Source organism: Suricata suricatta, chromosome 12 (genome assembly GCF_006229205.1).
Source record: "Suricata suricatta isolate VVHF042 chromosome 12, meerkat_22Aug2017_6uvM2_HiC, whole genome shotgun sequence".
NCBI lineage: Eukaryota > Metazoa > Chordata > Mammalia > Carnivora > Herpestidae > Suricata > Suricata suricatta.
The window spans coordinates 56,179,644-56,194,681 of record NC_043711.1 but is presented as its reverse complement, the minus strand read 5'-3'; the positions used below and the strand labels follow the sequence as shown (position 1 = coordinate 56,194,681).

Sequence of the window (15,038 nt, the reverse complement as noted above, 5' to 3'; positions counted from 1 at the left end):
GATCTCCTAGGGCAGCTCCTGTGGAGAGACTCTAGCTTGGGATTTTTGCCAGGAGAGAAGGAAATACTGAAACCATACAGCCTTAATCTTGAAAGCAGAGAGTTGCAGGGCCAGCACCGTCCAACACATGACTCGCTGGGGAGCCCTCAGCTGACTCAAGGGACAGACAGAACGAGGCACTTCCCTAAGGGCCTCTGACAACCACTGATGATGGCTACTGAAGCAGCCTGAGTTGAATGGCAGGATCGAAATCAGGAACCTTGATGGAAGGAAGGAAGGAACAGCACAGTGGCCGAAAGTGAGGCTCTGCTGTCACATGACTGGTTCTGATTCTGCTATGCCTTCTGAGAGCTGTACGTGGGAATAAGATACTTACCCGAGATCTTGTTCTTTCCCTTCTGCAAAAGTGCAACACAAACATCTCCTACAAACATAACTGCATCTACAAAAACGAAGCACAGCAATAATTTTTCCATTTCCTGGTGAGATGTAGCAGTAGGTCATGGCAGGTTATGATCCTAATGCAATGAGTAAAAAATGAGTTGTTGAAAGAAATAGTATTTTTTAAATTAAAAAAATTTTTTTATGTCTTTATTTTTTATTTTGAGAGAGAGAGGCAGAGAGCGAGCAGGGAAGGGGTAGAGGGAGAGGGAGACACAGAATCTGGAGCAGGCTCCAGGCTCTGAGCTGTCAGCACAGAGCCTGACGTGGGGCTCTAACCCATAGACGGTGAGACCATGACCTGAGCTGATGTCGGATATTTAAATGACTGAGCCACCCAGGTGCCCCAGAAAGAAATCATATTTTTAAGGATGTTAGAGAGGTGTGGAAACAACAAGGACTGATGAACTAAAATGCCAGAGAGGAACGAGCCCTTTCCAGCCATTTTCTACACCTGGGGTACTTGCTAATTCTGGACCGAGGCAAAGAACTGGAATGGACACAGAGAGATTATAGGGAGAGAAAGAGAAACCAAGGTGGGGGGCAGGGGCAGCCTTGTGGGGTCCACGTGACAGACTGAAAATTAGAGGATCTGCAAAGAGGAATTTCCCACACATGGCCATTTCTTTACTCAAAAATGTGGAGTTAATAAGGCAGTCTGGGATTCTGGGCCAAATACTTTCTATGGTCAGAGAGAAATTTCCTGGAGCTGCATGGGGGGTAGGAGACCAAATCTGACTGAAGCAAGGTGCCCGGCACCAGCCAGAAGTCTCTCTTGTGAGATGCCATCAAGCTTTTGAAACTGTTCAGAAAGGCAACAAGAACAACAACAACAAATTAGCAAAGCTAACACAATCTGAAGGGAAGAGCTGAATCTCTACAGTCCTTCAGGAGAGAGGACACAGGGATCCATGAAGCTATCAGTCCAAAGCCTGGAAGGACCATGACCAGGGAACAGGGACAAACAACAGGTGAACTGAGTGTTACGAAGGCTGCAACCCAGCCCTGGCCCTGCTCACCCCTGGTTGGACTGAGGTGACTGGTCCCTTGCTCTGTAAGGGCAGTGTGTTGCCTGGTGGAGGACAGCATTGGGAACCTCTTTGGTTCTTTCCCATTGTTCAGTATACAATGAATAATTACCAGACATGTGAGTAGGCAGGAAAATAGGATTGATAAAAGAAAAAAAAACATAATAGAAGCAGATTCATGAATTATCCAAATCTTGGAATCAGCAGATCAATAAAATTATTAATAAGATTAAATAGAAGAAAAGATCTTTGACAAAGAGAATGAAAAAACTGGAGAAATTTACCAAAGAATTGGAATTTATGAAAAAGAATAAGGTGGGCATTCTGGAAACAAACCAAAAATCATATCAGAAAATAAGAATTCATAGGATAGTTAATAGCAGCCTGAATATAGTGGAAGATGGAGTAAGTGAATCTGAAGATAGTTCAATAAAATTATTCAATTAAAGTACAGGAAGAAAAAAGTAGGAAAGGAGAATCCAGATAAGATCGTCAGAGACACATGGCCCACATGTAAAGGTCTAACGTACAGCTAATTGGAGTCTCACAAAAGGAAAGAAGGGAGAGAACAAAATGGAAGCCATATTCAACAAGATAATGGCCAAAGATTTCCCCTAAACCAATGAAAACATCAATCTATAAATTCCAAAAGTTCAGTCAACCCCAAACAGAATGAAAAAAAAAAAAAAAAGACATCACACTCAGGCAGATATCAGTGAAATCCCTGAAAACAAAAGTGAAGAGAAAATCTTAAAGGAAGCCAGAAAGCATACATTACCTTTAAAGGAACCACAGTAAGACTATTGGCTTTTTAAACAGAAACGATGAAAGTCAGATGCTGACATAAAGTGCTAAAAGGAAACTTGCCAGCCTGGAATTCTCTAACCAGCAAAACATTTGCTTCAAAAATGAAGACAACATAAAACTCTGTGCAGACAATCAAAAGCCAAGAGAATTCATGACCAGCAGACTTGCACTACTAGGAATATTAAAGACAATTCTTTAGACTGAAATAATTGCTCTTCATTGGAAGGTTGGAAGGAAGCCTGTAATGTAAGGTAGGAATGAAGAGCATTGCATCTAGCAATTTTGTGAACAGCTACCAAAGATTGTTTAAACAGCAGCAGCAGCAGCAGCAGCAGCAGCAGCAGCAGCAGCAGCAACAATAACCACAAAATAAGGGTATCTGGAGCACATGACAACCAAAGTCCAATGGGTAGAGGGGATGAAGTTAAACTATGGCTAGGTTCTTACAGAAGTGGTAAAAGGATTCAGGTAAGGGTAGAATCCAATGTCTGGAATACATCTTAAATTCCCTGGGCCAGTACTGAAAAATTATATGACTGTATAATTTTAAAAGAATAAAAATAATCCAAAAGGAGGCAAGAAAAGAGGAATAATGAAATAAACAAAAGATAGGACATATAAAACCAAGTTGCCAGATGTTAACTTAAATTCAACTACATGACTAATTATGTGAAATGTACATGGTCTAAAAGACACACTTGTAATACACCTTATAATTCTGCCTTTCAGATTTAGGTCTTGTTCAATCTAAAATATACATAATTTTCATGAATAGCAGTAGATAGAGCTGTAATTTCATCTCTCCCTCATACATATACCTAATTGTCCTAGCACCATTTATCAACCTTTCTCTGCTGATCTTCAATACTGTGTCTGTGATGTCAAGTTCCTCGGGCTTTTTTCTGTTCCACTGGAGTATTTTCCTATCCTTATACAAATGTTACATTGCTCTAAATATTATAGCTTTATAATATGTATTAATATTTGATACAGGATGCCATCCCACATTCTTCATTTAAAAAAAATTGTGTTTATTTCTGAGAGAGAAAGAGAGACAGACACAAGATCTGAAGCAGGTTCCAGGCTCTGAGGTGCCAGCACAGAGCCCAAAGTGGGGCTTGAACTCACGAAGTGCGAGATCATGACCTGAGACAAAGCAAAGTCAGACACTTATCCGACTGAGCCACCCAGGGAAGGGGCCCACCACTTTCTTCTTCTTAAAGATATCTTAACTATTATTATCCTTCATAATTTAATGTTTTAGAATCAGCCTGTCAAGTTAAAAAATCATTTCAAAGTTTGAGGGTGCTCTATATTCTGGGAAGAATTAACATATTTATAAGATTGAGCGCTTTGGTTAATGAGTATTGTGTTTTTTTTCCCCCACATATTGGGGTGTTCCTCAAGGTCTTCAGTAAAGTCTTATAATTTTCTCCAAAGAGGACTCGTACTGCTTTTGTTAGGTTTATTCCTGAACACTTGTATTTTTATACTATTGTAAATGATATATTTTCCTATTTGATTTTGATTTTCATTTTCCTAATGAATAATGCTGAAAATTTTATCATACATTTGCCATCTTCATATCCTCTTTGGGCAAATTATATGTCCATGTATTTTGCTCTTTTTTTTTTTTTTTTTGTCTCTGGGGGTTGTTTTTGTTGTTATAGTTGTTGTTGCAGAGCTTTGAGAATTCTTTGTATATGCTGGACAAAAGTTCTTTTGTCAGACATGTGATTTATAAATATTTCCCCTCTGCAGTGTGTCTTTATTTTCTTAACAGTGTGTTTCATAGAGCAAAGCTTTGAAGTTGTGAAAAAGTCTAATATATCAGTATTTTCTTTCACAGTTGAGGTTTTGATGCCAGATGTAAGAACTCTGCATATCTCAAGGTCATGAAGATCTTCTTCCCTATTACCCTGGAAGTTTTAAATTCTTGTGTTTTACATTTATATATACGATCTATTTTCAGTTAATTTTTGGGTAAGTTCTGAGGTTTAGACTGAAATTCTTTGTTCTTCTCTTCCATATCCAATTGTTCCAACTGTCTTGATTGTATAGGATTTTGATTTATAGAGGTGGGAACTGAGTGATGATATAGAGAGGTCAATGGCATGGAAATAAGAATTTATTAGTTACAGTTCCTGAGAGAAAGAGGCATGTCATGCCACAAAGATGAGAAAAGAACCAGGGTCTGTCAGGAGGAAGAAGAGGTAAAGGGAAAGCATGGATAGAACTTCTGTTTTTTACTCGATGGCAGGAAGTTGTTAGGTAGAGATAGCCTCTATTTGGCAGGAAGAGAAACACAGATGTTAGGAGTTGTGGTTGGAGATTTGTAATATCATTTTCAAGCAATGACAACAGCCAGAATGCAGGAGAGACATAAACTTGGGCAGTTAGTTTGGCTCCGTGACCAATGGATGCCCAATCTTCAAAGACAGAATCTCTCAACATTCACTAGCACACCAATGCTATTTGTTGAAAGACTATCCTTTCTTCTTTGTCCTTTGCCTATGTTTTATTTGTTTTTCTTTCTTCATTGCATTAAGACTTCTGGTATAATGTTGGAGAGTGACAGTGGACATCCTTCCCTTAAACATGAACTTAGGGGAAAAGCACTTAATTCTTCCATTTAGAATAATTGTTAACTGTAATTTCTCTGAGAAGCTGATTAAGTTCCCTTCTCTCTCTAGTTTGCTGAGTTTTTTTTTTTAACTTTTTTTTAATGTTTATTTATTTTTGAGGGAGAGAGACAGTTCAAGCAAGGTAGGGAAAGACAGAGAGGGAGACACAGAATCCAAAGCAGGCTCCAGGCTCTGAGCTGTCCGCACAGGACCTCATGTTGGCCTCAAACTCACAAGCTGTGAGATCATGACCTGAGCTGAAGTCAGACACTCAACTGACTGAGCCACCCAAGTGCCTGAGAGTTTCTAATCATGAATGGTTGTTATATATTTTTTCAAATGATTTTTCTGCATCTGTTGACATGATTGGGAGATTTCTTTTACAGACTTCATACAGTAGATTCCATTGATTAAATTCAGGATGCTGAACGGACTGCACCTTTCCAGGATAATACTAATTTTTGGTCATGGTTTGTTACTGTTTTTATGTATTGCTGGGTTTAACTTGATGTTATTTTCTTGAGGATTTTTGTGTCTATGTTCATGAGGAAGATTGGTCTGTAATTTTCTTTTTCTGTGTAATCTTTGGTTTCATATCAGGTAAAGCTGGCTCATAAAATTAGTTGTTGAGTGTTTCCTCCTCCTATCTGTTCTGAAAGAGGTTGAAGAATTGGTGTTATTTCATTCTTAAATTTGCCAGTGAAAGCTTTTAAGCCTGGCGATTTATTTTTTGGAATGTTATAAATGAAATCCCATATCCAACATCCCATATCCACTCAGAGACAGACTTTTTTTAATGCACCCATGCCCCCGCTCCAGCATGGGTTTCACGTCCCTGTTTGTTTTTCTTTGAATGTGCTGTAAATTTTTGTTGGTAACTAGACATTTCAAATAATATATTGTCGCCACTTTTAATTTTATTTCCCTCCCCGGGGTATTTTTTTTTCTTTTTTTGCTGTTGTGGCTGTTTTTGTTTTTAAGTAATTTGCTCAGACTGAATATGCCTCCCCTGTGGTTTGCTTCCATCTCTGCTTCATTTTTAAAAATTCTCACTCTCTTTAGCATTGGGGTTACTCTTATTTCTTCAGAGCTCAGGTCTAGTCAATGGCTAATTGTTTGCAGTCAATCATTGGTAAGGCTTCCAGCCTTGCTCGGTGGGTCTATGTGAAGGCTGGGAGCACATTCAAAGCTCAGGTAGTTTTCAAGCCTGCCATGACTTTTACCTTCTGCCTGGCTTTCTCCCATCTCTGCGCATGTGCTCAGCCTCCCAGTCACCCAGGAATGTGTGAAGAACTTGTATCCTCTTATGGGCTGCATGTCTGTCCCTAGTCTCTAGGGATGTGTGGAGAATTTATCAAGCCCCTCTATGACTCTCATTTCCAGGATTTCCATGGACGATCCCTATTAAATTTCTGGCTAATTCTCTTATCTGCTGCTGTCCCAACCAAGACTAAAAGCTTAGCTTAGGAAAGGTGTAGGCTTTCCCCATTTGTCACTGTGAGTGTGGGTTTCCCACCCGTCACTCCCAAATGTGTCAGCCCCCTCTGTCCAACAAAGCTGCTAGGTTCCATAGACAGCCCAGTCTGGTAGAAGTACCGTGCTGAATCAAGTGGGGTGGGGAACTGGGGCGGTTCAGGAAAGAAAGCCAAGGATGGCCTGAAGACTCACGTCAAGTTCAGCAGTTTTGAGAAGCTAAGCTCTTCTCATTTTTCTGTCTTTGGTTGGTTTCTAGAGACCTGATATGGTTGTTTTGAAAACTCTGGTTTTATCATTGCTTTGTGGGGAGAGGGTGTCAACTCATTTCAGTAGCTGGCAGCCTCCTGCTTTCCCTTTGCTGTTGGCCTGCTCCATTCTTATGGCCACACAGAGCATAGAAGCTTCTCAGAAAATTTAAAAAATGTTTTCTCAATATTTTTTTTTGGTATTTTCAGTGGGAGAATCAGTCTGGATATCTAGTCTGCCATACAGAATAGTTAATACTCTATCAGTTTTTTATGACCATTAAGTGAACTTTTTTATGCAAAGAATTCAGTGAAGTGTCTCTAAAACAAAGGAGCTAAAAAAAAAATACAGTAGTTATAATAATGTCTGAACACTTACCTTGTAGGGATTTTACATACCTTGTTTTATTTACACTTGACCCTCATAAGAGGTAGGCGTTCTAATTTTAATATTAGGAAAAAAATATTTACTCGGCCAATTACAAGGAGGTAATAAATGATGAGACCAGGATCTCAATGCAGATATACTCAATTCCAAAGCTGGAAGGAATTCCAATACCTTCCCCAATTTACCACACAGCTTCTATGGGAAAGGAGATTTCAGAGGTTGTTATTTTGGGGTGGCTTCCTATTACCTAGGAGATAGTAAGTAATTAAATCCATTACAGGTACCAGGAGGGGGGGTTATTGTTATAATAACTGGCAGTGACTCCCATCACAGTGGGGCACATGCAGACTCCCGAAAGCAGACAGGGCTTTCGCTAAAACAACAAATGATTGTGAGGCTCCTGTGTGAACCACTGAAACTGACAAGGTTTTAGGGGTCTCCATGGTATTTGCCCAAATTCCAGTTACACATCCTGTGACCAATGATATCTGAACTAAAGCTACCACAGAAAAACTGAAACAGCTGAATTTTCATTCCATTTCAAAACTGGTAAGTATATTTGGGTTTTAAGTAGCAAATGTTGGGAATGTTGACTCTTTTGGTTTGAGTTTTACAAGATGGTGACATTTGTTTGTGTGATTATGAGTCCGGTTCTCTGTTCTGAATATTCAGAAACTAGATCCTAAGCTACTCCAAAAGCCTTCCGGATTGGTTTTTTCCATATCCAGTTTCCTCTCACCATTGATGTGTTCTCTAATCCTTGCCTCACCAATGTTCCCCAGACATTCTTTAGTCATGTTGCATCTGCATAGTTTCTCACCACTTACTATTAGTCTCTTGATTCTCTACTATAGGTCTTGGTAACTGGCTCCCAATTTACTTGTAAACCCTCTATGTCCCACAGCTCCCTGCCCCCCACAGGCTCATTTACTCACTCTCCTTTCATTCTCTCTTCTTACAACCTTCATTCTCGCCTCCAAACCTCTCCTTCTGCTTTCTCTCTACTCGTTTTCTTTCCTGCCCCTCCGCATGCTCTCTCTTCCTGGGTGTGCTCTTTTCTCTCCTAACCTACCCAAATCTTACGGGTCCTTTAACATCTACCTCCTTTCATTCAGCTAGTGGACATTTGTTCATGCCAGGAAGCGTAAGCTCCAGAGTTTGTCTCTAAGGTTCCTTTCCCCTATTTAACTTACCCAAAACAAACAAACAAAAATTTACATTTTTATCTCAACATCTAGCCTAGCTGTGGCTCCACATTAGGGAAAATCTCATTTTTGTTCAATTAATATATCATTTTTATCCCTCTTTTGACTACCTCTAACTTTAACATAATTAGGAGATCGGCCCTTCCCTCCCCAGAGTTACATATCGATCCTAGGCAATCTATTCTAGTTTAGAGATGGTCTCTTCTGGGCCTATGGCACAGCATATGGTTATAACCAAGGAACAAATATATTTCCAGAGGAAAAACTTGATTATAATTATGAGTCTCATAACTAAGTTGGTAGTTGTAAATTATGTTGCATAATGTTATTAAAATTATAAAACTATTAATATTTGAGTGCATTAATTATTTTGCTTCATGCTGTGCACGCAGCCAAGAGATAACGGCTTCCTTTTAGCAAAAAAAAAAAAAAAAGAGTTATTCAAATACTTGGTCTGCTCTGAGCCCATATCTCATATTTTCTCTTTGTCATCTTTTTGGTGCCCATCACCTTCCCTGTGTTTCTGCCAGTTAGTCGTCAATGTGGGTGGGGTGAAGTAAAGAATACTGGCATGCCAGTCAGGTGCCAGCCCAGTTGGCTCCCTTGTCCCAGTCTCACCCCTTCCCACACAGGAGCAGGGCAGCGGGGGGCGGGGGTGCTGGGGAGGAGATGGAATGTACTTAGAAGAGCCAAGGACATAATGAAAGAGGAAAAAACAAGGAGTGAAGAAGGATAGGGGAAACATAGGAGATATCCTAGAATTTCTACCCCCTTTAGTGGATATGAACCAGTCTTTCACCAATCCCTACTGGTTAGGACAAGAGCACACATATTTAGGAAATAAGAAACAAATGCATTCAGATGAGAATCATTTGGTAACACCCTTCCAGGAATTTGATGGGAGAGCCACAATACAGGGGGCTGGCATAACTGGAGTCTTACCTATAGTGGCCGAATCTTCTAGTAGCACAGATAATCACAGCTGGTTGCGAAAACCCAAGTTTCATCAACTAAAGGTGGGCAAAGGCTTATTCCCATTTCAAATATCTTAGTAGATAGTATATATAAAGATGTATCACTACTGTTCTGGCATTCCAAGGGACTTGAAAATTCCATACAAATAAATTTGCTTTTGGTAAGTCAGTGGACTTTCATTTAGTCTTATCTGACCATGCGCTAGGAAAACAAGAAACAAAAGAACATTTTTGGCTATTGTAGAGACATCTGAATGGGGATACAAGAGCAAGGAAGACCATGTCGTTTCTACGGAGGCGAACTGCTCAGGAAAATAAACATAGTTATACTCTTTTAGCAATCTGCTTCTTCTTACCCAAAACATAAATCTCACTGTTGACGACGGCTGTGCTGAATCGGTACTTAGAGAACTTCATGGGCGCCCGCTCTGTCCACTGGTCTTGGCTGGGGTCATACCGCAGCACTCGGTTGCTTAGTCGGTCTGGTTCTTCATCGGGAAGATCCACCTATGTGAAATAGGACAGCCGATGGGATAACATGCCATTTAGGAACCTTTGTGAGTACGCGAATGCAATATTTCGAAGCAGGCAGCCAAGGAGATGAATAGAAGTTAGCTGTTGTGACTCACACTTGCAAACACATCAGATCCTGTGGCGTGGGGTGAAGAGCACTCAGTCAATGTTGGAGGAATTCGTATTTTGTAGTAATGGAGCTAGGGTGTCTGGTTACAGGAATAATCTGTGATCTTAGCAATGAGACAAGACCGAACTTTTTTAGACAATTAAGGGACTGCAGAGCCCTTAGAAATGAAACCAAACTTTCCTGAACAGTATTTAAACTTTTTTTTTAAACATTTATTTATTTTTGCGAGACAGAGAGAGACAGATCCTGAGCAGGGGAGGGGCAGAGAGAGAAGGACACACAGAATCGGAAGCAGGCTCCAGGCTCTGAGCTGTCAGCACAGAGCCCGATGTGGGGCTTGAACCCACAAACTGTGAGATCATGACCTGAGCCCAACTTGGATGCTCAACCAACTGAGCCACCCAAATGCCCCTCCTGAATAGTATTTAAAGTGCAATTTTACTTCAGCAAACTTTGGTGTGCTGGCATTTAAAAATATTTGCAAGAGACTAATTTTGATAATTCATAAGGCATGTTTCTTTGTAATATTTTTCTAATCCAAATGGAACAAAATTATGAAGATATTTTAGTATTTTAGTAATTAGAGTATTTTTACACTATAATTATGACCTATATGAGGATGGTCTGAACTCAGTTTTTCTTTAAACTTTATTTTTTTAAATGTTTTATTTTTATTGATTTATTTAAAATTTTTTAAATGTCTTATTTATTCTTGAGAGAGAGTGAGAGACAGCATGAGCAGGGGAGGGTCAGAAAGAGAGGGAGACATAGAATCCGAAGACAGGCTCCAGGCTCTAAGCTGTCAGCACGGAGCCCGATGTGGGGCTCAAACCCACAAACCATGAGATCATGACCTGAGCCAAAGTCGGACACTTAACCAACTGAGCCACCCAGGCGTCCCTATTTTTATTTATCTTTGAGAGAGAGAGAGAGAGAGAGAGAGAGAAAGACAGCATGAATAGGGGAGGGTCAGAGAGGGGGAGACACAGAATCTGAAGACAGGCTCCAGGCTCTGAGCTGGCAGCACAGAGCCCAACGTGGGGCTCGAACCCACAAACTGTGAGATCATGACTAAGCCGAAGTCAGATGCTTAGCTGACTGAGCCACCCAGGCACCCCTGAACTCAATTTTTAAGATTTATGGATTAATATAAGTTATTTGCAGTTATCTTAATGTATCTATTTATGTACATATATATTTTTTGTGACTAGAAAGTACAAATTGAACTGTTTATTCTTAGACATGACAATATGGTTTTCCCTAATCATAAACTTCAGGTGAAGTGATGTGTTTTGTTTTCAATGTGTCAAGAACTTTTATGGCCCCGGTCTAAGGAAGCTTAAATGGCTTTTGTTTTGGATGCAGGTGTTTGACACAGAAATAATTTCTGTACTTATGAAAGTTGCAATTAATTTAATTACTTTAACTCCTCCAGGGGTTACGATCCCTGTGAGGCAATCACAAACCCAGTGCTAGCTCGCAGTCTAATGCACTGTGTTACTACGGGCAGGCCAGCGCTTCTGTTGCACAGTAAATATTCTGGTGCCACTGTGTGAAGACATTACACAGTAACACATGCTGACTTTATTGTTTTAATTTTCCTTCTCATTGTTAAGTATTTGTTCTCTATTTTAGTCGAAAGAAAACCAAAGGAAAGCTTCTATTGTTGTTAACTATAAAATGGATCGCTCTGAAAAGCTTAACTACCCATAATCAGCCAGGTCGCTGCTACTCGCTGTGATTAAATCTGTGCTGCTGCTTGATGCGCAGGACACATCTCACAAAGCGTTAAATGTGGGGTTTAAGTTTTAAAAACATGTATGATACACGGCAAAATCCAAGCTCAGGAAGTGAATGCAGAAAGCATCAGTGTGATCCTGAACGGAATTTTCAAACCAAGGAGTCACAGAGGCCGAAAGAAGTTGGTGTTTTGTCCTGAGGATGGACAGCAGGCTAGAGAGAGGAGATTTTACGAGGATGACTGGCAGGCCAGGGCAGAAGGCAGCTACTGCGGTGAGAGCTCAAAGCACTGGAAGGGACAGCCAGGGACAGAAGGAAGGGCCCCTGTGGTCACACTCCACTGACTTTGCAATCCTGGCTTGCCATCTCCGGGCAGGACTTTAGTGCCAACGGTATCCCTGTTCCTGCCGGTGCCCAGCAAAGGCAGGAAGTATTTACAATGACAACATACTTTAGTGGCAATGATAGTACCTTCACAGGTCAGGTATTCTGGTTCCCCAGTCAGAGTAAGAACTTTAAACTCGCAAAAGACCTAAGAGTTTACTGGCCTCCACTCACACAACTGTTAAGCAGACAGAAGCAGCCTGAGGATCCAGCTTCTCTGCCTCTTACTTAGATGCCCTACAGATAATTCCGCAGCATCAGCATCTTTCATAGTTAGCAAGAATGGGCAGGATTATAAAGAGCAGAGCATGAATACTGAATGAAGTCATATCTATGAATAACACACTTTAAAACTCATTCTTCTAAACGGCTTTAACACTTTACCCTCTTAAGTTGAACATTCTACAAAATAAAAGGCATTTTACCCAAATGTAAGCCATGCTCGTTTGGTGTTCCATGACTACATCTTTCAGCACAGCAGCCAGATGCAGCACGGCCATGCCAGTTAGGGATGCGGGAAATTCCTTAACCTGAGGGGTCCAGCCTCCGATCACATAAAGGTTATTATTTACGGTCACTACGGCATGGCATGCCAGCTGCAACGGAAGGGGAGACACCCTTCTCCAACTGTCCCGTTCTGCTGAGTACTTGTCGACACAGTTTGTGATGAGATACTGGTTTTTAACTTTCATCTGTCCTCCTATGACATAGAGGTCATTACCGACACAGCCCAGGGCATAGAGCTCTCGAAATTCCGCCGTGCATAACTTCTCCCAAAACTGGTTTCCTCTGTCATGATACCTGCCAATAAAGAGAGGGAACCCGGCATCAGCGTTCACTGGAACCCAGCTTACTCAAGAAACATACTTGAGCTTCTTTTCCAGCTATAAACAACACGATCTGGGTCCTCCGATTGGCGTGAGGAGGGAACATTCATTTAAGAGACTAATAGATGTTTGTGCTCCTTTTTCCCGCAAGGGTTGACAGACTACAATGTGCATAGAAATAATTAACCGTATCTCTCTGCTGCAGAAGATTATTTCTGTAGCTGTTATTATTTATTTATTTAATTGAAATTCAAGTTAGTTAATATATAGGGTAGTCTTGGTTTCAGGAGTAGAATTATAGGAATTATATACTGACAAAGTATAGGTCACCCAGGACTCGCTTTCATTTCCTAGTTCTGGGAAAGCAAATCAAGAATAGGAAATCTTTCAGCAAATCCTTTGTAATTTTACTATCAAGGAGGAATAAGTAAAAATGAAAAATGCCAAAATATTAAGACTAAGGTCTGTGGAGTAGAAGTCTCACTTTAATCCCACATTAAAGGAGGCAGCTTTCCAGCAAACTTGAATTATCTCAATTCAGAGATTTTTAATGGGACAATGTATGTGGTATAGAATTTTAAGGCTTCTTCTTGTAGTTCTCACTGGCTGAGAACAGAGTCAAGAGCGCCTGTAGGTGTCTGATAACATTTAGCAACTACCTTAATGCTCTGGGTATGGCAATTTCAGTAATTTCTTCCATGAATAAGCATATCAATCTGAGAAGGGTTTGGGAATGTAGAGACACCAGGATATTGGTTTTGCAATGCCTCCTAGAGTCTAACGCTCTGTGTGTGGGGGGGGGCACATTATGTAGTCACTAAATATATGATCTTGTGGGTGTCCTTTGTCTTGCCTCTTGATAATAGGAAGTCTGTTTTCTCCAATCATGATTTGGGACACAGAGTCTAAGATGTACAAAAGTACTTAGGGGGACAGTGAGATGTGAAATTAGATCTGTCCCAGGAAATCCCAGAATGTGTTCTGGAATTTAAAACTAAAACAAAACCAAGAAAATAAGAAAAGTTGTTCTGTTTGGAAAACAAATGAAGACACCATGAGTGTTCAGTACAGAGTACAGTTTTAAAGTACAGACTACTCACTTTGTATCAAACATTTGGCAGTTAATTGGATTACGGGAGTGTCCCCTGATGTTCTGGGCCAACTCTTATATTCTTCCCCAGAGATAACTGCTTACTTCGGGCTTGACCTTGATGGGGAAGTGGGAAGACTGCGTTCCTTTCCTGGAGCGCATGTCTAGTCTGTCACCATCTGACTGCAGAAACTTAACAAACGCCATGCTAGTGTCGTCTGTGTAATTCTAGGTAGGACACCAGTCCCTAGAATCACAGTTGGCATTTTATCCAGTATTTTGATTGTACTGGATTTTAGAAGAGGAAGGAGGATCAGGTGTCATGGGTGGGGGATGCTGAAATAAAGCCAGTTTACAAGTATATCGATAGAACCAAAAAAATGGGGTTCTGGCTTACTGAGACACGGTTTAGGAAAATAGGCCAAGAATGAGGGTTGAGAAGTGCATGTTTGCTGGGCAAGCTTGCTAATCTGTTTTTGTTTTAACATTTTAAAGTGAAAATGGGGAGGAGAAAAGGACAGATAAAACTATAAGACACAGGATTAAGAGAAATGGATAGGACATAAAAAGAAAATTGTGACCAAAGAGGGTCAGCATTCACAGAGGGTGACAGGGTAGAGACAGCACTTAGACCCTCAGCTGTTTGTATCTCGAAGTATGAGGGAGAGTTAAAGGAGATGGAAAGGCAGACCTTTTTTTTTTTTTTTTTTTTTTTTTTTTTAACAAAATGACCTACTAGGGGTGCCTTGGCAGTTCAGTGGGTTAAACGTCCGACACTTGATTTTGGCTCAGGTCATGATCTCATGGTTCACGAGATCAAGCCCCGAATCAGGCTCTGTGATGACAGTGTGGAGCCTGCTTGGGATTCTCTCTCTTACTCTCTCTCTCTGCCCCTCCCATGCTCATTCTTGGTTTCTCTTAAAATAAGTAAATATACTTAAAAACATAATGACAGAATGGCAGACTATATTGAGGAGGAAGAAAAGTAGCAGTCTAAAGAACCCAAGGTTCCTGTACCAGAGGCTCTATGATGACAGGATGGGCACCGAGGGCTTGGCTATCCTGGCTCTGTGGTCTGTACCTGATTATTCCAAGGAAGACTGTTGTTGCTGCCCAGGGATGTGCTTGGCACCCATGGGCATAGGGCCAGGTCACTCACCCAGGGC

At 40.7% G+C, this 15,038-nt stretch overlaps 1 protein-coding gene across 4 annotated transcripts in view; it reads right to left on the bottom strand.

Annotated features, from left to right (window-relative positions):
• The window catches only part of KBTBD12 (kelch repeat and BTB domain containing 12), a 65,529-nt gene that overhangs the window by 40,787 nt on the left and 9,704 nt on the right, over window positions 1-15,038 (bottom strand). For 3 of the 4 annotated variants that reach the window (XM_029918914.1, XM_029918915.1, XM_029918917.1), the window contains 2 exons: window positions 12,381-12,756; window positions 9,545-9,695 (listed from right to left, as the gene is read on the bottom strand). In XM_029918914.1, the coding sequence (XP_029774774.1) occupies window positions 9,545-9,695; window positions 12,381-12,756 (527 nt within the window). The remainder of the gene's footprint in view (window positions 1-9,544; window positions 9,696-12,380; window positions 12,757-15,038) is intronic. The other variant, XM_029918916.1, reaches the window with a different exon arrangement.